Source organism: Natator depressus, chromosome 5 (genome assembly GCF_965152275.1).
Source record: "Natator depressus isolate rNatDep1 chromosome 5, rNatDep2.hap1, whole genome shotgun sequence".
NCBI lineage: Eukaryota > Metazoa > Chordata > Testudines > Cheloniidae > Natator > Natator depressus.
Window position 1 is genome coordinate 59,031,892 of NC_134238.1, and position 20,473 is coordinate 59,052,364.

At 36.7% G+C, this 20,473-nt stretch overlaps 1 protein-coding gene across 1 annotated transcript in view; it reads right to left on the reverse strand.

Moving 5' to 3' along the window:
- ARB2A (ARB2 cotranscriptional regulator A) overlaps positions 1-8,013 on the reverse strand; it is a 313,359-nt gene extending 305,346 nt beyond the window's left edge. Inside the window, exons 1-2 of the mRNA XM_074952851.1 lie at positions 7,890-8,013; positions 3,655-3,756 (exon numbers count right to left, since the gene is read on the reverse strand). Coding sequence (XP_074808952.1) covers positions 3,655-3,756; positions 7,890-7,995 — 208 coding nt within the window. The 5' untranslated portion in view covers positions 7,996-8,013. The remainder of the gene's footprint in view (positions 1-3,654; positions 3,757-7,889) is intronic.
- Positions 8,014-20,473: the final 12,460 nt, after the last annotated feature.

Sequence of the window (20,473 nt, forward strand, 5' to 3'; positions counted from 1 at the left end):
GAATAGCAAACAATCTGATTTGTACCAACCAACCAGGTAATTATATACCAACTATTACTCATTTGTACTCAATTAAATTGCACGTGCAAAAAAATATGAGTGGCACATTGCAATGCAAAAAGGAAAAGAGTTTTTGAAAATTAAGCTCTTAATTGCCAAAACATAGTTTCAGTTACAAGTCAAATGCTTCAGCACCCCAATGCAATCAAGAGGGGGACCTTAGTTCAGGACACGCCTTGGGACTCTTGCACCTTGAGCTAATAGTAGAAAAATGATGCAGCACGTCCAAGTAGTATGTGCACACCACAGCAATTTTTTTTTGTAGAGCAACATTACAGTCTCTTAGCTTCATAGCTGAAGTACAGTAGCACATTCAGCTACAGATGAAGGAAGGGACTAGATGGAGATGACTGAGGAATAAAACGGCAGCCCAAAAAGAAGCAGACTGGGGTAGGGAGAAGTATATCAGATATTTTACCAGTTATATTTCAACTTATTAGCCAAAACAAAAAACAAAATGTTATGGCCACAAAGTTGCGTTTAACAAGAGAAGTGATTAAAAGCAACAATATTTAAGCATATTATCGTAAAATGTTGAAATATCTGAATGATAGAAGCATGGTTTATTAGCAGAATTTTTCCTCCTCTGCAACATGAAGACAAAGACATTAACTCAGCTGATATCTCCTTGTGAATTCTAAGCTTTGATAAAGAATTCTGTGCATGAAAATGTTATTTAAAAGGAGTAAGATTAGTTTTGAAAACTCCTGAAGCTGCAAACAAAACATATGAGAGCTTTCTGTTGTCTTCAGTGTATAGGTAGGCTGCCTATAAACCTGCTCATTTAATAATAGAAGAGGTTTGACTCTCTCAGCCTGCCATTACCTCAGTTTCAGTATATTTTTCCGATTACTAACCTCCAGGGAAATGTTCCTTCCCAAGTTCATATCCAATATCTCAGGTCCCAATATCCCTCTCTTCATGGAATCACCATACTCTAAGACTTCTGCATATTTTAAATTTCTAGGCTCAGTTGTTCCTTCTTAGCTAGTTACTATTCAGTATAGCTTGTTTTAAAGCAGGTTACTGATGAAGTTCCTCTCTCCCTAAGGAATCATAGCAAATATCTAGTAAGAACTGTAGTTTATTTTCAAATATTCCTAAAATGTTTGGAAACCCCCACCTTTTCAAATTCTACAAAGCAGAAAATAAAACAGCTTACTTACTTCTCCTTCATAAATAGAAACATACAGATTATGACATAAAAATGCACTACAGTACATATAAATTATAAATATCAGAGCAAAACATATCCTTCTTTGGCAATACCTTAACCAGAAGCATATGCTGTAGTGTTTGTTACTCCCTAAGGAAGTCACTCAGGCTATTACATTAGTGAAGGAACTTTTAATAATATAATTCTAAATCATCCCTCCCCACTCAGATTTCAGCCCCTCTCCTTTTAGAAACCACATGTGCACCATTAACTCTGAAGTCAGTAGAGCAGACAGACAATAGTAGAGGCTGTACGTATCTTAAAAAAAAAACAACTGAAAAGTGACAGTGTTAACCCCTCCCATCAAAGAAAGAGCATCACTTTCATGACACTTTTAGTCTCTAAGTACCTTCCTTTGAAAGCCATCAGGATATTAAAAAGCTAAGTGTTGCATAAATGACTATCATTTAAAGGAAAGCTTTCCCCCCACCCCCTTAAAAGTGGAAGGTATAAAATCGACAGCATTAGAAACTAAAGTTCTCTATTCACAGAACAGGCACTGCATGGCAATAGGAGTGTAAACTTCCCAGTCTGCCCTACTACAGGTTTCAAACAATTTTGTAGGGACCCCTTCTGGGAATCTGATATTTCTTTAGCCTCCATTTCTCATCTGAGATTGATAATATGGGTATCAACCGTGATGATGGATTTTATACTGTAGATATTAGACAATTATAAAAGCCACCAACTTATTTAACATACATCACCAAACAGATGGTGGTAACTTGTGGTCTCTACTAACGTAGCCTAGATTCACACTTGTGACCTATAGTAAAAGACAGTGTCCCATTACTAATTCAGAGATTTATCCTGTTATCCCAGAGCATTCCCTTCTGAAGAACTATACTCCCATCAGCAGACATGGAATTTTCAAGTTTAACTCAAATGCATAAATTGCTATCTAAATTATTAATAATAATAGTTTTCTCCAACGAGTAAACTGAGTCTAAATAAAATATTACTAGTGGCAAGGAAACCGATTTAATTTTAAACGTTAAAAATAAATACCTTTAGAAATAATTTTTAGAATTTTTGTATCAAATATTTCATATTGAAAGAAAGGAAGTTGGAACAATCTACATAGGTATATAATGTACAAATCTAAATGATGGAACAGTGTGTTGGACCAAGAACTGTTTGACAAATCTACAAAATTTGAAATTACTTAGTTAGATTTCCAAAAGCATTATTGTGACGCTGGTAAGCCAGATGCCAGCTCTTGCCCAAGCTGCAGGCATTAGCTAAGAACTGACAACATCATAGCCAGAAACCAGATCAGGTCACCTGTATGTTGGTTTTGCTCAAAATAGGTATTAGTCTTATAAGACTGTATTTAGTGTTTAGACTATGAAATTCTTGTATGTTACTGCATGCATTAATCTCACTTATAATATCTATATCCCATGTTATCAGGTAATATTTAAATGTATGGTCTGTAACTGTAAAAGTGTTTATTCTGAAATGGTAAACCAGGACAGTCAGGAGAGAAACATTACCAAGTGTGAAATACTAGTTTGCCACAGGAGGTGTTATTCTGTTGAGCAGGAGATAAGGCCCATAGATACCAGAACCACCATTGTGGAAATTACTTTGTTTATTGCTCCCCCCACACCCATGAAGAGGGGACGTGCATGTGAACTTGTTCCATCATCTTGAGCTCTGGGGGAAAGAAATAAAAATCCCTGAACTCTGAATGGCCAGAGATTCTAAACTGAAGCCAGAGATCGCCAGGGGTTGACTCCTGAGTCTCCCCTGAAAGATACTTTGATCAAACAACTATGTCACTCTTAGGATTTAGATAGTAACTCACTTGTGTGTATTTGTTTGCCTGCTTGCTTGCTTTAACCTGTAAATAACTGTGTGTCATTTCTTTTTCCTAGTTAATAAAATGTCACATAGTTTATTACAGGATTGGCTACACGTGGTGGCTTTGGTGCAAGATCTAGGGTACCAACTGATCTGGGATAAGTGACTGGAAACAACCTGAATGTGGTGTGTTTTTTGGTGTAAGTGACTATTTATCACTAAGTCCAGTTTGTCTGAGTCCAGTTAGACTCTGTCTATCTGTGATTCCATGGTAAGACTGTTATAGTGATCCAGGAATTCATATTTGTTACTGTCTTGGTAAAATCTAATTATGGGACACACCACCAGTTTGAGGTGTTTGCCCTGTTTTTGACAGTCCACTCCGAGGTAGGCACTCATGGTCATGAGCCACTCCAAACAGCGTAACAGTTATATTTAAGGATAAAATTATATTTTTTAACAGAAAACTATGAAATTCTAGCAAGGTTTTACAAGGTATAATCCATTTTCTAACAATCTATTAATATTATACAATTTCTAAGTAGATTCTTTACAAAGCACATTCTACTTACTTTCATTAAAGGCATACTCAAATCCTTCAAGAGTATCGGGAAACTCAAGTGGTGGCTCATCTTTTTTCATCAGTTCATCCAAGTCTATTCTGGACAATAAATCTAAAAAGGAAAACACAGCACAGTATGCCTGGTTTATTTTAACAAGCATATCTGACAAAAACGTTTTATTTAATGCTTTGTTAGGATGGGTATAATTAACTATGTCTAGTCCTCTCTTTCTGAGAGATCCCACTCAGTAACAGTGGACAATTTTTTATCCACTCCCAAAGGACATCTTGTGGGGTTCCACAAGGTTCAATACCTGTCTACTTAGACTGTGGTATCTGAGGTTTATCTTCACTACCAGGTTAAGTCAACTTAAGTTACACTACTCCAGCTACATGAATAACATAGCTGGAGTCGACATAGCTTAGGTTGACTTACCGAGGTATCTTCACTGCACTGCATCAATGGGAGACGCTCGCCAGTTGACTTACCTTACTCTTCTCAGGGAGCTGGAGTACCAGAGAGCACTCTGTCACCGATTTAGAGGGTCTTCACTAGACCTGCTAAATTGACACCTGCTGCATCATTTGCAACAGCGTCAATCTCCCTGGTAGTGAAGAAGAGCCCTGAGTAACTGTAAGACCACTAGAGAAGACTGGGAGATGTTTTGGGTAACAGCATGCCAACAACTCTCTCTTCTATCCCAGATCTGGGTAATGCAGACTCAACAGAGTTTCTTTTAGCTCAGCTGAGGTGGAAGATTATATTGGTTGGTAAAGTAAAGTGTCTGAAAAATTTGGCATGAGTTCTTTCTGCTTCTTATACTGCGGAAAGGTTGGAGAGGAAGTAGAAGAGGTCCTTTGTCAAAAAAGGATGGTTTTAGTTTTGTTTTTTAAAAATCCTTCTCTGCTTTTACAGCACCAGGTTGCAGCAGTGTCCAAGAGAGCCAACTGTACTTGGTTAGGAAGTAGAGCTGTAAAGCGATGAAAAAAATTAATCGGGATTAATCACACGATGAAAAAAATTAATCACAATCACATGACTAATTGTGCTGTTAAATAATAGAATACCATTTATTTAAGTTTTTTATATATTTTCTACATTTTCAAATATGTTGATTTCAATTACAACGCAGAATACGACATGTACAGTGCTCACTTTATATTACAAATATTTGCACTGAAAAAAACAAAAAAAATAGTATTTTTCAATTCACCTAATACAAGTACGATAGTGCAATCTCTTTATCCTGAAAGTTGAACTTACAAATGAAGAATTATGTACAAAAAATAACTGCATTCAAAAATAAAACAATATAAAACTTTAAAGCCTACACAGCCACTCAGTACTACTTTAGCCAATCACTCAGACAAACAAGTTTGGTTACAATTGGCAGGAGATAATGCTGCCCGCTTCCCAGGTCACCTGAAAGTGAGAAAAGACGTTCGCATGACACTGTTGTAGCCGGCGTTGTAATATATTTACGTGTCAGATGCGCTAAAGATTCATATGTCCCTTCAGGCTTCAACCACCATTCCAAAGAACATGCATCCATGCTGATGGTGGGTTCTGCTCGATAATGATCCAAAGCTGAGTGGACTAACATGTTCATTTTCATCATCTGAGTCAGATGCCACCAGCAGAGGGTTGATTTTCTTTTTAGGTGGTTCAGGTTCTATAGTTTCCATATCTGAGTGTTGCTCTTTTAAAGACTTCTGAAACCATGCTTCACACCTCGTCCCTCTGAGATTTTGGACAACACTTTACTCTTAACCCTAGAGTCGAGTGCTGTAGCTATTTTTAGAAATCTCACATTGGTACCTTCTTTGCGTTTTGTCAAATCTGCTATGAAAGTGTTCTTAAAAAAAAAAAGAACATGCTGGATCATCATCCAAGACTGCTGTAACATGAAATATATGGCAGAATGCAGGTAAAACAGGGCAGGAGACATATAATTCTCTTCCTAAAGAGTTCAGTCACAAATTTAATTAACATTTTTTTTTAAAAAAAACGAGCATCATCAGCATGGAAGCATGTCCTCTGGAATGGTGGCCAAAGCATGAAGGGGCATACAAATGTTTAAAATATCTGGCATGTAACTACCTTGCAACACCGGCTATAAAAGTGTCATGCAAATGCCTGTTCTCATGGACATTGTAAAAAGAAGCAGGTAGCACTATCTCCCACAATGTAAGCAAACTTGTTTGTCTTAGCGATTGGCTGAACAATAAGTAGGACTGAATGGACTTGTAGGCTCTAAAGTTTTACATTGTTTTGTTTTTGAGGCAGTTATGTAACAAAAAAATCTACATTTGTAAATTACAGTTTCACAATAAAGAGATTGCTCTACAGTACTTGTATGATGTGAATTGAAAAATGCTATTTATTTTGTTTATCATTTTTACAGTGCAAATATTTGTAATAAAATACTAAGTGAGCACTGTACACTTTGTATTCTGTGTTATAACAGAAATCAAGATATTCAAAAATGTAGAAAAACATCCAAAAATATTTAATTTCAATTGGTATTCTATTGTTTAACAGTGCGATAAATCGTGATTCATTTTTTTAATCGCAATTAAATTTTTTTTGAGTTAATCGTATGAGTTAACTTCCTACTAGGAAGTTGTGTCCATTTCTCTCAGAATTGATCTCCATGACAGTTCTCACACTTCTGTAATTTGCTCTACTTGGAGCTACCCTCCAAGTAGCCTACACAGATATTTCAGTAAGTGCAGAAAAGCACAGCACAGTTCTTTACAGTGTGGGCCACATGGAGCACATTACATTGTTCCATATTCAGGACTAGCTTCTTATTGGTGGCAAGTGCAACTCACAGTAGTAATCTACAAAACCCCACTTGGCCTGGGTTCTTGCTACCTAGATGATTACTCTCTTCCTAGATACCCTTGACATAGCTAAGATTAGCTGAGGTACTACTGTTAACTGTCCTTAGATGAGAGCTTTTGGGAGCTCTGGTTAATAATTCTAGGCAGAGGACCTTGACTCTGGAACCATGTTGGTTCACTAGAAATTAAGTTTGATGACCACCAGGAGATAGTCTAAGACTTAATATCTATTCACTAAACCATGCAAAGTATACAACTTTCTAACACTGATAACTTCATTATTTGGAATATTCCAAGACACATCTCTTTAATTAAGATTAAGTCAATGATAAGTTTGAAGACAAGCTTTAGTTTTCTGATTGCAGAAAATAATTACCTGTACATTTTTTAACTGTCAAAAATACTATCATCTCTGATAAATGACAAGATGGAATTTCATCAAACCTTTCCCCAAAAATGCACCTTTATACTGAGCAACAGCAAGAGAACTTAGTTATACTGAAAGATCTCAAAAGCTCAAGCTTATAACAGAAGTGTCTACTCTAGAATAATCATTTCATAAAAGGTAAATTTCTCCCAATGCATTTGTAGACATCCAATTTTAACATTGGTGTTTCAAAATGTACTTTTGTTTCCTTTGTAGAGGAGACTTTAGATAATAATGGTATAATGCAAGCACTTGCAATGTGAGCTTACCCCCAGTGCAACAGAAATTATGTCAAATCTCCAGAAATCCATCCTTTTTGTCAGATGAGTTGTGGGACTAATCTACCCTAGATACTGCCAGACTCGAAAAATACTATCTAGAAGAGGACTACAGTTAATTAGCCCTGAACAAAAAGTATTTTATCCATTAAACCATTTAGATCCTATTCCTACTTCTATTTATTTTGTTGAAATACACACGAGTCTATAATTGTACAGCTGGTTCATTTGGATCAGTGCCTTATAAATATATTTCATAACACTGTGTACTCAAAGAGGTTTTTAATACTGTAAATAGCTATTCAGCAATAAAACGTCAGTAGCATAAAGTTGACATAATATTCCTCCCCAATGGCTCCTGAAAAATAAGACTACCTATATTACATGAATTGTCTTCTTGAAGGATAATTTCTGCAAACAAACTTATAAACAGGTTATTCCACTACTGACCACGAAGTTCAGTTTTCTTGTGCCTTCCTCTGAAACAACTGATACTGGACACTGTTAGAGACAGGATACTGGACCACCAGTCTAATCCATTTTGGTAAGTCGCAGGATCCTAAACCACAGCTACAACAAAGGAATTCTATTTCCATTTCCCTTTCCTTAATTTTAAATAAATGTCTCTGAAATAATTTATATCTATACATACATACACACATAAATATAAAAAGAAACCAAAGAAGTTTATACCTTTTAGTGCAGTAGTTTTTTCTTTTTCATCTGGGCCTCCTTGCTGGAGCTGCGCCATGTTTATCCAAATTGTCAACAAAATTAAAGTGATGAAGGAAAAGGACATCAATCTTCACAGGATGAGCTAAAAATCAATAATCAAAGTTAGGAACTAGCCAGTTCATTGATTTCTGCTTAACTAGATATCACGTTATTATGCATACCATTCAAATATAAACTGGTAAATTTATAAATATATAAATGATTTCAAAAATAAAAGTTTTCTGCTGGAAAGAATTTTTTTTAATATATTTGATATACTATTCAAAAGATAAAGTCAAGGCTGACATTTAGCCTTGCCTTGAGAAATCACCAATGCCCTTATTAATCCACCAACAGAAACAGCATACTTAAAAATTTAACTACCTCATAAAAAATTAAGAAAAATAGTGTGGTCCCTATATAAGCCCCCCTGCGATGATTAGTGAAAAATTCCATTTCATAGTGGTAATGGTAAAGATTAGTTCATTAGAATCTAATTGATGTTCCGTTATAACTATTCCAGTAGGAGGTTAGAAGTGTGAACCTGTTGCTCTTCCAAATTGCATATGGTTTGTAATTATTGAAGATCAATGTAAGAAATGGAAGATATAAACTAAAAGCATAAACGACAAACAGCAACCCCCAATCCAATTAGATTATTCCCACATTAAAACTGCAGTTACCATTTATTGTCCTTACTATACCTACATAGGATTAAGTTTTGCTACATTTACATACAGTGACTAGAGTTACATTACAGCAATCTAGTTTAAGACACAGCAACACTCAGAAAAATTAATCCAAATTAACTAAAAAGTGTGAATTTAAAGTGGATTAGTTAAACCACATTAAGCCCCGATGTAGATGCTCTTATAATTTAAATGGCCTGACTTCAGTGAATTCCAATGTGAATTAAGATAAACCAAATTAAGGCCATTTTAATTTGGAATAGACGTGTTCACATAGGAGTTTAATGTGGTTTAACTAATCCACTTAAATTCACACCCTTAGTTAAATCAGATTAATTTTTCTGAGTATCCCCATGAAGACTTAGAAAGCTGCTTAGTACATCAATCACCACAATGTAGTTGTAACCTAAGCAGTGACAACACAAATTGCTGTTACTCTTGGAGCGGTCTATTGGTCTTACTCATTCTATTACATTTTTACCTCCAAGTTGTTTTCCTTGTTGTGGCACAGCTGGTATACCTAAATCAAGATTATAATAAATTCCCAATTTAGTTTTTCTAATAAAAACTCAGAATTATAAGTCTCCATGACCAAAGGTAAACACTACTGAAAAATGCAGCCAACAAGTAGTTCAATATATTTGATATATATTAGAACATAAGAATGGCCATACCAGGTCAGACCAAAAGGTCCATCTAGCCTAGTATCCTGTCTTCTGACAGTGGCCAATGCCAGGTGCCCCAGAGGAAATGAATAGAACAGGTAATCAGCAAGTGATCCATCCCCTGTCATCCATTCCCAGCTTCTGGCAAACAGAGACTAGGAACACCATCCCTATTCATCCGGGCTAATAGCCGTTGATGGACCTATCCTCCATGAACTTATCTAGGTCTTTTTTGAACCCTATTATAGTCTTGGCCTTTACAACATACTCTGGCCAGGAGTTCCACAGGCTGACTGGGCGTTGTGTGAAAAAATACATTAATATGTGCACTTGACATAGTTTATTTGACATTAATTTTCTGATGGGAGTTAGGTTACAGAGAATAAAGTGGCAGAAGGTTTTTTACTGATGTGAACTGGACACATTTCATAGCTCTTGATAACCACTACTGTTTAAATAAGGGTTTACAAAAAATGGTTAGAGCTTAAAGTATATTCAAAACATCTCTTTCTGCAATTTTGTTCTGTGAACTACACAAATCAATTATCATATCTTCTTGCCTTCTACAATCCAGAGCATCCACTATGTATTAATAAAACTATAACCAACATGTCATGTGTAATCTTTATCAAGTCACCATTCCAAAACAAAGAACACAGGAATATTTCTTGTATGCCCTGTTTACACAGTATCAGGAATTTATAAAGAATAAGTGTACAGTCACACATATTCCTAGATTTATTTAGCATGAGAGATCATTAGCAGCAAAAGATAATTATATTTTTCCATTTTCAGCCGAGGACCTCAAACACTCAACTCTGACCTTTTTCCGTCCACATGAATTTGACATTAGGAAGAATACCAACATAGCAACTCAGCTTGATTTTTTTTAAATAAAGGACTGTGGGAGCATTGAAACCCTCCCTCCCCCCCCCTTAAGCTTTTTGGATTCTTGGTTACAAATTTCAATCGCCATCCATTTGATTTATCCTTCTCCACAATACATCTTATCATGGCTGTGTTTGCATGAACCACATTTTTGTAGCAATTTGGAACAGTTTCCAATATAGGTTTGCTAATCTTCCCTCCAAAAACTAATGGGATCAAGCCTAATACACTCCTGACTCCCTCAGACTTACATCTATAAGCAGGAACCCCAAGATAATTTCCTTTCAGTTTTGGTAGGTCACTGTGAAACTAACTAGTTAACAGGGATATTTAATAAGCAAACCAATGTTGGAATGTTAAGAGGGTTAATTTTATTTAAATAGCATAAAAGCGGCCATATGTTCTGTTTTAGCAGATTTAGAATACTATGGATAACATGCACTCATTGTCTTAGAGAAAAAAATAGTATCTAGGTAACATGTTTTGTTATATCTTCTGGTTTAAAGAGAAAAAATATCACATGCAACAATTTCAAAGGCCGTTGTTTGTCAGCTAAAGAGTACATAAATTATAAAAACTGGTATTAGGTCCAGTAATTCATTAAGCAAGTATGACCTGTGGGAGAACATTCTTCTCTGTTCTGACACATAAAACTGCACAAACTCTACTACAGTGCAATGGGGGCACACTTCCAGTGCCTCTAAACTTAAGGCTCCCCAAATTCACCTCATCTTTTATCCAGGACCCCAACTCAGATTCTGGACTTCTTCAATCCTGACACATTTCAACATGATTAAACAAAATCTGCATGTTCAAGCAAACTTACATTTTTACTAGATAAAAATAATGCTGCACTCATAACAGAAGCTTAAATAATAATAAAAGTAGGTAGAGAAATTTTTAAATTTCCTGGAACATATCTTACCCAACCAAGATAATGTAAAGGAGGAAATGTCTAAATCAACAGTCAGAAAAATCTGGCCTCATTGTTTTTCCAACGCTTGCAAATAGACTACTAAGTGAGTTCATTGAATATAAATTCCTGTCATTCATTAATATGTGCATTTGTATGTGCAAAGCAATGGTGACACCACACTGTATGTAAATACCATTACAGCATTTGGAAAAAAATCATTTTAATTAACATCTAAGAAGTGTTAGAAACCAGAACACCTGATCAATGTGACAACACATTTCAAAGAAACTACTTTAGACACTGCAGCTTGTGATGCCTAGTACTTTGTTCTCCCAGACCACACTTAAAACAACAATTTGTAATCATATTTTGACACAGTTAGTTTACACAATTACAGGTTGTGGACAAGTCCCTGAACAATTGTTACTAGTCAGGAAACAAATAAAATTTGTCATCTTTGAACATGGAGTGAATTTTTTAAATTAAAAAATAAGTCAGGTAAACCAATGTAAAGCCAACACTATGGTAATGCCATAAGCAAAAGTTAGGTGAAAGGCAGAACTCTGGGTACTTTGCTCCTACAGGTTCAGACTGGGTTCATCTACTAGGTGATGAGCCTACCACTGAGGAAAGAATAGAAAACCCAGGTGATTACCTGCCAACCTAGAAGCACAAGAGAACTCTGCTTTGAATTCTGCTTTCAAAAAATTATATATATAAATAAAATTTACCAATTCTTTTTGACAAAAGTTAAAAAAAAATGTAACAGCAACCACTGGAGGGAGGACTTGGTGTTACAATGAGAATAAAACAAGCACACAGTATTTTATGTATTGTTTTGGCTGAACATAGCATTTTGTTGAATCCTTCATTGATATTTGTTTAAATGACAAATGCGGGAAATTAGAAAAGAGGGTTAGATTTCCTTTCTTTGAAAAACAGATGTTGATTCAACCAGAATTTGTTGGTGCACAAATGAATAGTGGGCAAATTATAAAGCTGTCTAAATGGTTACTTATAGGAAAATGCAGGAATTGCAGTCTATTCTAGGTTTGAGTTTCAAGTCCCACTGATATCTAATAAGGTTGGACCATTCTTTAACTATTTGGTTCCTTGAAGTATAAATTCACAAATTTCACTTTTTTTTTTGCATTAAATATTGAGTTAGATTTGAAACAAATCTGTTCTTACATAGATACATCATTTAGATCCTCCTTTCTACAAATGCTTTACATGGCCATTTTTGTCATGAAATGTAATAAGCACACCTCTGAAAAAACAACAAACAACTATTCCACCTGCAAAAATATTTAAAAATAAGGTAGCTACTTTAGAAGCAGACTTGTATTTATTTATACCTACATTGCTTTTCCATGCAGAACCAAAAAATATTCCCCCCAAAGGATCCAATGTGTACTCTACATCTCCTCACCCCCAATGCCTAGCAATATAGAATATAATTCAGCATGAAATATATTTTGGTTTCATTGCTGCTAATAAATGTTTTACTAGTTTATCCAATATAGAGAACTAAGAGGACAATGTTTTCACCAGACTTCCATTAATACAAAAGCAGAACTGGGGGTGGGGGGCCGGGTTCCACAAAGAAATAGCTTTTCGGATACAAAAATACAGATTTTGTAGAGAATATGCCTACATATTTAACGTTCACGTTCATGGAGTGGTACTTGAAATTTGGGTCATAGGGCTTGCAGAGATGTACAGTAGTGCTAGATTTCAAACTAAACCAGACACCCCATTGTTTGACTCCAACTACAAGTAAATAAACGTTTTCATTCTAGTTTCAATTATTCTTGCCTGTATAAATTTAGTTAGAGTGGCTGTCACAAAGTTTAGCAAGTAGCATATGATTTTGGTCTGCATTATACAGCAACTGAAATGAAGTAAATTCACTAATATTGTGTGAATATTCCTAATATAATTAATTACAGCCTTTTCAATTTTCTACAAGTGAAACATTTAAAAAGTCAAGTATTTTGAAACAGTATGATTCTATCCAATTTATCTGTACATAAAAATTCAACATAACTCAGCAGAATTCCTCAAACACACAGCTTCATTAGAATGCAGCATAAGTACAGACCTGCTCTTTGCAAACTCACACACTGAATGAACTGTAGGAGACAACATATAGCAGGGCTGGCCAAATTTACTGACCTTCCGAGCTGCATACAAAAATCTTCAGAAATTTGAGAGATGACGCATACCTGTCAGGGCTTGGGGCTTCAGTTGCACAGGACGCACCTGCGGGGCTCGCAGCTCCAGCCGTGCAGGAGGCGCCTGCCAGGGCTCAGGCTTCCTTTTCCCCTCTCCTCCCCCCCATTCTTACTGTTTGTTTTAAGAAGGCTTTCTGGTCACCGTACACCACTGGTTATAGACTCCCGAAGGGAAGAACCGCAGATGCCTGTGCTACAGTGGGACCTGCGGGTTAAGAATGGTAGATACACAGGAAACTGTAGCCCAAGTCCCAGTCTAAGAGTGGGAGAGCTGCAAAATACCACGATAGGTAAAGGCATAAAGTTTAACTCCCAAGAGGATACACTCAGAGAACCCAGAAAGAGGACACAGTGCAGCTAGCCTCGTAACTGACATATCTGCTCTCTCAAGACCATCACCAGATCACCCTTGAATTCTGAGGCATGCAAAGAACAGGATCCACTATGAAGTCTGCTATGGACAACACCTCACAGTTCAATCATACTGAAGCCGCACTTAGATATGACGATGATATGGAAATGTCTAAGACAGATACCACAGAGTTTTGCTGCACCATAAAACATTATGCAATTTAAGTGATTTGTATTATTTAAATTATCCCAAACCAGGACTTATTTCAAACTTTGCCTTTCATATTTGTCAATATTATATTTTTATTGCAAAATAAGCAGCCTTTGGCCTATCAGAAGCTGCATCCAAAATACATTACCATAGGAGGTGAAAACAAAAACCCACAAAACAGTATGGTAAGGTAGAAACTTTATGATTCTGGATGGAGAGAAACATATTTCTGAGCTGTGCCAGTGTAGCCATAGTCTCAGAGAGGCTGGGAGTCCATGGTTCAGTTTCTTACGCTGGAGAGAGGGGGCTGCCCAAGAAATCCATTTTGCTTTAGGGTTTGGCCTAGTCACCGATGGAATATGCCTAATAAAAACAGCTAAAATTTTTCCAGGTTGAGAGGAGAGATTAAAGGAGACAGGCAAAAGATTAACTGTTTTCAGTGAGCATGCTCAAGTTAGATGCTAAGGCAAACGACGAGGTGGAGACTGCATTTCTAGACAAAAACCTAGGTTTCTGCACTGACAAAGGGATTGCTGCCCTAGAAGGTAACTTCTGCAGTAAAGAGCATGATCATAAGGAACAGTAATTTAAGGAGAAAGGCAAGCAATTTACTGTGTTATGATACTATAATAAAGAGATTAGCCCTAAAAAGTTATGCAATCAAAATAGGGATAATTTGGAGTTCTTTGGTTCTACCTATATCTACATATTTATTCTGCATCCATTACTGTAGCAGCTGGCTTCCTAAATGTACACATAATGGTCATAACAAAAATAAATTTTACTCCGAATCTGTTTGTAAATTAGTATAAGAAAAATGTTGATATGATGTGCGAAATGTAGAGAAATATGATCTGTACTGGTACTTTGTCCAATGTAATGCGAGATTAGTCAAAGGTGTGTATAACGTATTATGGGCAACACAAATTTCAGCATTTAGCAAACAGTTTTCAATAAAATCTGTACGATATTGCAAGATTGGTACATAAGAAAATTTCTCTTATGTAAACAAGAATATGTTTTTAAAAATTAAAAAAGAAAGCAACTTTGAGTACTATAAGACCGTTAGTGTCCACAGAGGTCAACTCTAATCCAAAAATCAACTTGGTCATCAATACCAAGAAAAACTAAATCACAACCAGAAATATGACAAGAATTTGAAGTACAAGCAACAGTGCATTCCAGCAGCTTAACATGCCTTTGTGCCCATCAACAGTTCTCAACTGAAAGAGAAAGCAATCGATAAGGAGGACTGAAAATTATCAAGGCAGAGTTCCTCTGCCCTTCTAGCCAACTGAGATCCTTTGTGCTTTGAGGAGGAGAGGAGACAAAACTTTGGACATACTAGATTTTCACACTTCTAATGCTCCTAGTACTTATTCTGTGGCAAAGAGGTTGAGAAGGCTGTAGAAGGAGGGGGAAAGGACAGAGAAAGTAGATTTACAGAAGAAGAAAAAAAACATGCCCAAGCAATGCCTCCCATATCTACACTGCTATGTTTAACAGCATAGTGTCCCGCTGCCTCCCAGCTTCCAGAGCCTTCCCCCATGACAGTGAAAGACAGGAAGGCAGTGAGGAAAGGCTTTCCCCTGCCATAACCTGCCCCCGCGCCCCCCCCGCCGGCCACCACAATAAAAGGTTCCAGCAGTGAGAAGCTGCTGCCTTTCCCCTGCTGTCTTCCCCCTGCTGGAGCTTTTCAGTGCCACATGTAGCACACTGCAGCAAATGTGGACACAGCCTGCTTTTTACTGCAGCTTCTAGCTACTCACATGCTACATGTAGTGTAGACAAGATCTTAGGAATATGTAGGTTTGGTGATGGGAGGGTTGGGGAGAAGGAATTCCTATAATGCCTCTCACCCCCACATTGATGGGAGCAGATAAGTGTAAGGACACAATGAATCTGCCACTTGACCTCAGTCATATCTCTCATTTCAAAGTAAGAACAAGGAGTCCAGTGGCACCTTAAATACTAACACTTATTTAGGCATAAGCTTTCGTGGGTAAAAAACCACTTCTTCAGATGCAACTGATACAGACTAACGTGGCTACCCCCTGATTCTTTCAAAATGAGAGGCACTCTAACTTTTCCTGCAACTTCACAACTTGCATCTCACAGGTGGTCCAAGCTTGTAACGCAATCAGGATCCCTTCCTGCCTACAGAAAGGAATATTGCTGCTCAAGAACCTGATCCAAACAAACAAACTCAATATAATGACCTCCACCCCTTATTGATTCAATGGTCTATAGATGAGACTAAAGTTGCACAAGGTGCAAAGGGATACTGCAAGCTAAAGGATTGCTCAAACTGCCTCTTGAAAAGGATGATATTGGCTTCTCAGACAAAGGTAAGGGAAAGTATCAGAAGGCCAAATAGATCAGGCAGTATGGAGGCTTAACTGAACAAAGCCTCAAAACTTTTTTAATGTCTGCACATCACTAGTTATCACTTTACTCTTATCCCTTTAATTAACATATGACAGAGAGAAATAACCAGAAAAGGGTTAAGGGCTACCCTTGTGATATGATTCAGCAGGGGACTATATGTCCTCCTTCCAATACTGAGCCAGGGCAAGGGAACAGTCTCTGGGGACTGAAGCATGCTTTCGTTAATGGAATTATTGTTTTTGTGTAGCTCCTGAGGTTTGTGTCTGACCAATAAATTATGTACCGAGGCAAGGACCTGAGACCAAACTCAGATGTGGCACTGATTCTTTTCTGGGCTGGTGAGACAACCAATCAACTTACACACTGAAACACGATTTTAATGAAACCCATGCTTCTTGGTCACAACCCAGTAAAAATATATTCTAAACTACATAAGTACAATTGTACTATACACAAAAAGGATGGCTCTGAAACTTTCCAGACTACTGTACACTTTTCAGGAGTCTGATTTGTCTTGCGTACCCCCAAGTTTCCCCTCAATTATAACCTACTTGCTTACAAAATCAGACCTAAAAATACAAAAAAGTGTCACAGCACATTACTACTGAAATATTGCCTACTTTCTCATTATTTACCATATAATTATAAATCAACTGGAATATAAATATTGTACATACATTTCAGTGTGTAGTATATAGAGCAGTATAAACAAGTCATTGTCTGTCTGAAATTTTAGTTTGTACTGATTTTGCTTGTGCTTTTTATGTAGTCTTATAAAACTAGGTAAATATCTCATGAGTTGATGTACCCCCTGGAAGACCTCTGTGTACCCTCAGGAGTGCACATACTCCTGATTGAGAACCACTGCACTAAACTATACATTAATATAAATACATGTCATAAAAAAAGCTAAAAATGTCATTTTTATTTTAGATCTTCTAGAGAGAAGTTGCATCTCAAAATGCTGAAACTATTGTTGCCAAAAGATTGACTTGGTGATTGTGCTATAATTATTTTAATGGGCATTAGTTATGTCACAAGTGAGTTGTGAAGGTATGGTTACCAACCCTCCAGGATTGGCCTAGAGTCTCCCAGAATTGGTATCCATCTCCTAATAACTATTGAAAGTAATCCAAGAGATTTTAATATGCTATCTTAAGAAAATGACATTACATCATGTCGGGGAGGGGGGGAGGAATCTCCCAGAATAGCTTCAGTCAGAGTTGGCAACCCTATGGGAAGGTGATCTTAAATGAGTGTTCATAAAAATCTTTATATCATACTAAGCCCTCTACGAGATCCTTGTTACAGAAACTATCTTTACTGAAAAAAGAAAAGGAGGACTTGTGGCACCTTAAAGTGAGCTGTAGCTCACGAAAGCTTATGCTCAAATAAATGTGTTAGTCTCTAAGGTGCCACAAGTCCTCCTTTTCTTTTTGCGGATACAGACTAACATGGCTGCTACTCTGAAACCTATCTTTATTGAGACTACTTTTTGTATTCCTGCATTTGGAAAACCAGGTACTTTAGCTACTATAAACCCCATTGTACAGGCCGCAGAATGAGAGAGAAATTAAAATGGAAATGACCTATAGTAAAGTGACCTATAGTAAAGTGATTTTTCTATACATAAGTGTCCCAGCTCTAAACCTCACTATCTCAGAATTTTGTAGGGTTCAGTTTAGGAACTAGAAATTCCTCCTTTTGGATGGCATAAAGGTCCCATTTCTGACTCTGCGGGTCAAAATATACACTGAATATTGTCTCAAGCTGCTCAAGTCAAGCTCAAGACTTTATGACTGACTTTGACTAAGTCACAATATCTCTGTGCCTTAACTCCTCATATTTAAAATGAGGATAATATTTATCTATCACAAAGTGAGATGCCTGAGTGTTTTTCAGCTGCTCATATACAATGGTGATGGGGCCATATACTAGTACTTAGACTGATATAAAAGTAAATGAAAGCTGGTGGTTTTGGCAATTTTCATTCTTCACTTTCTCCCACCATCCTTTGAAGTGCAGATACACACTGAAAAATTACTATATAAAATTGGCACCTTCTTACTCAACAGCGCTGTGTGTTTATTCACATACATACTTTCTTATTCTGTTGACTAAAATAAATTTATACAAGGGTGGATAAAAATCAATGATTTAAAAAAATTTTTTTTTGATAAAAGGCTTTTTCCTCAAAAAGCATATCTAAAGATAGTTTTAATTAAGATACACTATAGCTCAAACATATCATCATGGAACAGGGATTATGAGACAATATATTCATGTAATATTTAAGAAAAGTTTTGTAAATGAGTTCCAATAGTTCATGGATTAGGAACCCGACCATTTGGGGTACCAGGGGCTTCTGTATAGATTTAAATAAATCTTCCTATCTATCCAATGGGACTCAGTGTTCAGTCTAGAAGATACCATCAGAGATGCTTAGTTTTGCAGTTCTCAAACTGTGGATTTGTGTCTCCAGAGATAACATGCTTGTTAACAGGAAAAATGTTTTTAAACAAACCAACAAACAAAGATGAGAAATAACAGACCTCAACCCTTTTGTCCCTCTGCAAATTTGTGTACACAGAGTCAATCCCTTACCTCTCTCTAAAAGTGCAAAGTTTCAAAAAGTTCAATGAACAGAAGATTGTTGGGGGCAGAACAGATCTGGACGAGGAGAAGAAGTCTGGAGATAAATGTGAGAAGGGAGGGACAGGCAGTAGAAACAAAAGTCAGACTGTATGAGCAGCATATTCCAGAAGTCTGAGGTCTTTCTGAGTGCAGCCTTCATTGATCTGAGATCTACCATACCATTCTCTCACTAGAAGGGAAAAACTATAATGGCAGCAGGCCGTAAGAGAGACCCAGTGTGGGAATATTTTAATTAAATTCCTCTACCTGTGGGTAAGACAGGCATGCGTGCAAAATGCAAACAGTGCAACAAAGAAATGTAAGGCCTGGTTGCCCAAATGAAACATCATCATGAGAAGTGTTCCTTCTCAGGAGGAAGCTGCGTTGAAGATGATGAAAGGAACATGTCTGAACATACAGGATCTTCAGGTTGGTAACTTTTTTATTTCATGCTTCTTTCTTAAGGACTACCTGTCTTCCTTTTGGACTATTCTTGAATTCTCATGTTTGAGCAAAAAATATAGTTGTTCCTGTATGGTACTATCATTTTAGATACAGTTGTGATAAAAAATAAATAAAAAATAAATAGCTGAAATAGGCAGATCTTTTACAATTTCACCTTTAAAGTAGTATTGAGTGGCAGTGAATACAAACTAAATACTAAATGAGCAGTAATGAATAAATGAGTAATTAAATAACTGCATGGACTTATTTTGTTTAGGAGAATCCATCCTCAACATACAGGATTCTGAAGACTATCCACCTTCAAGATCACCATTTTCTATAGTTCCAGAGCTATCTGCCAATGATAGTGTTTCAGTCATATCCTATATGTCACATAGCCACAGTATATCACCTGCAGCAAAAGGAAAAAAAAAAGTATCACCATCATCCAGTAACAACCATAGATAAGCTTGTGATAAGAACCAGCAGATTACAAAAATTGCCTAGTTTGTTTATGCAACAAACTATCCTTTCCGTATGATTGAGAACCCACGCTTCATTAACATGGTTCAGTCATTAAGACCAGGACACAGTCCACCCAACAGAGCAGACGTCGCAGATAAAGTATATGAAAGAGAAATTGGGAAGTGTGCAAAAGGTCTAGAGGGTGAAATTGTTAACCTGAGTTTTGATGGGTGTAGCAATATCCACAATGATCCTGTTGTACGTTCTTATGTGACAACAGAAGAAGGGAATGTCTTCCTTGCAGAAACAATGGATACATCAGGAAATGCACACACAGCAGAATATTTATTAGTAGCAGCAGTAAAAGCTATAACAAACCGTGGGGAAAAAAAATTCAAATGTTTAGTACACAGCTTGGTCACAGACAATGCTGCAAATGTATCCAAGATAAGAAGAAGTTATTTGAAGAGATTCCCAAGCTAATAACATTACGGCTGCAGTGCTCATTTGATGCACCTCCTAGCCAAAGACTTCAGTGTTCCAGAAATAAAGGCTAATGTTGTTGAAATTGCAAAATACTTCCATAACAACTACTTTGCAGCTGCTCTGAAAAAAGTGGGAGGAACCAAGCTAATTCTCCCACAAGACGTGTGATGGAACTCAGTAGTGGACTGT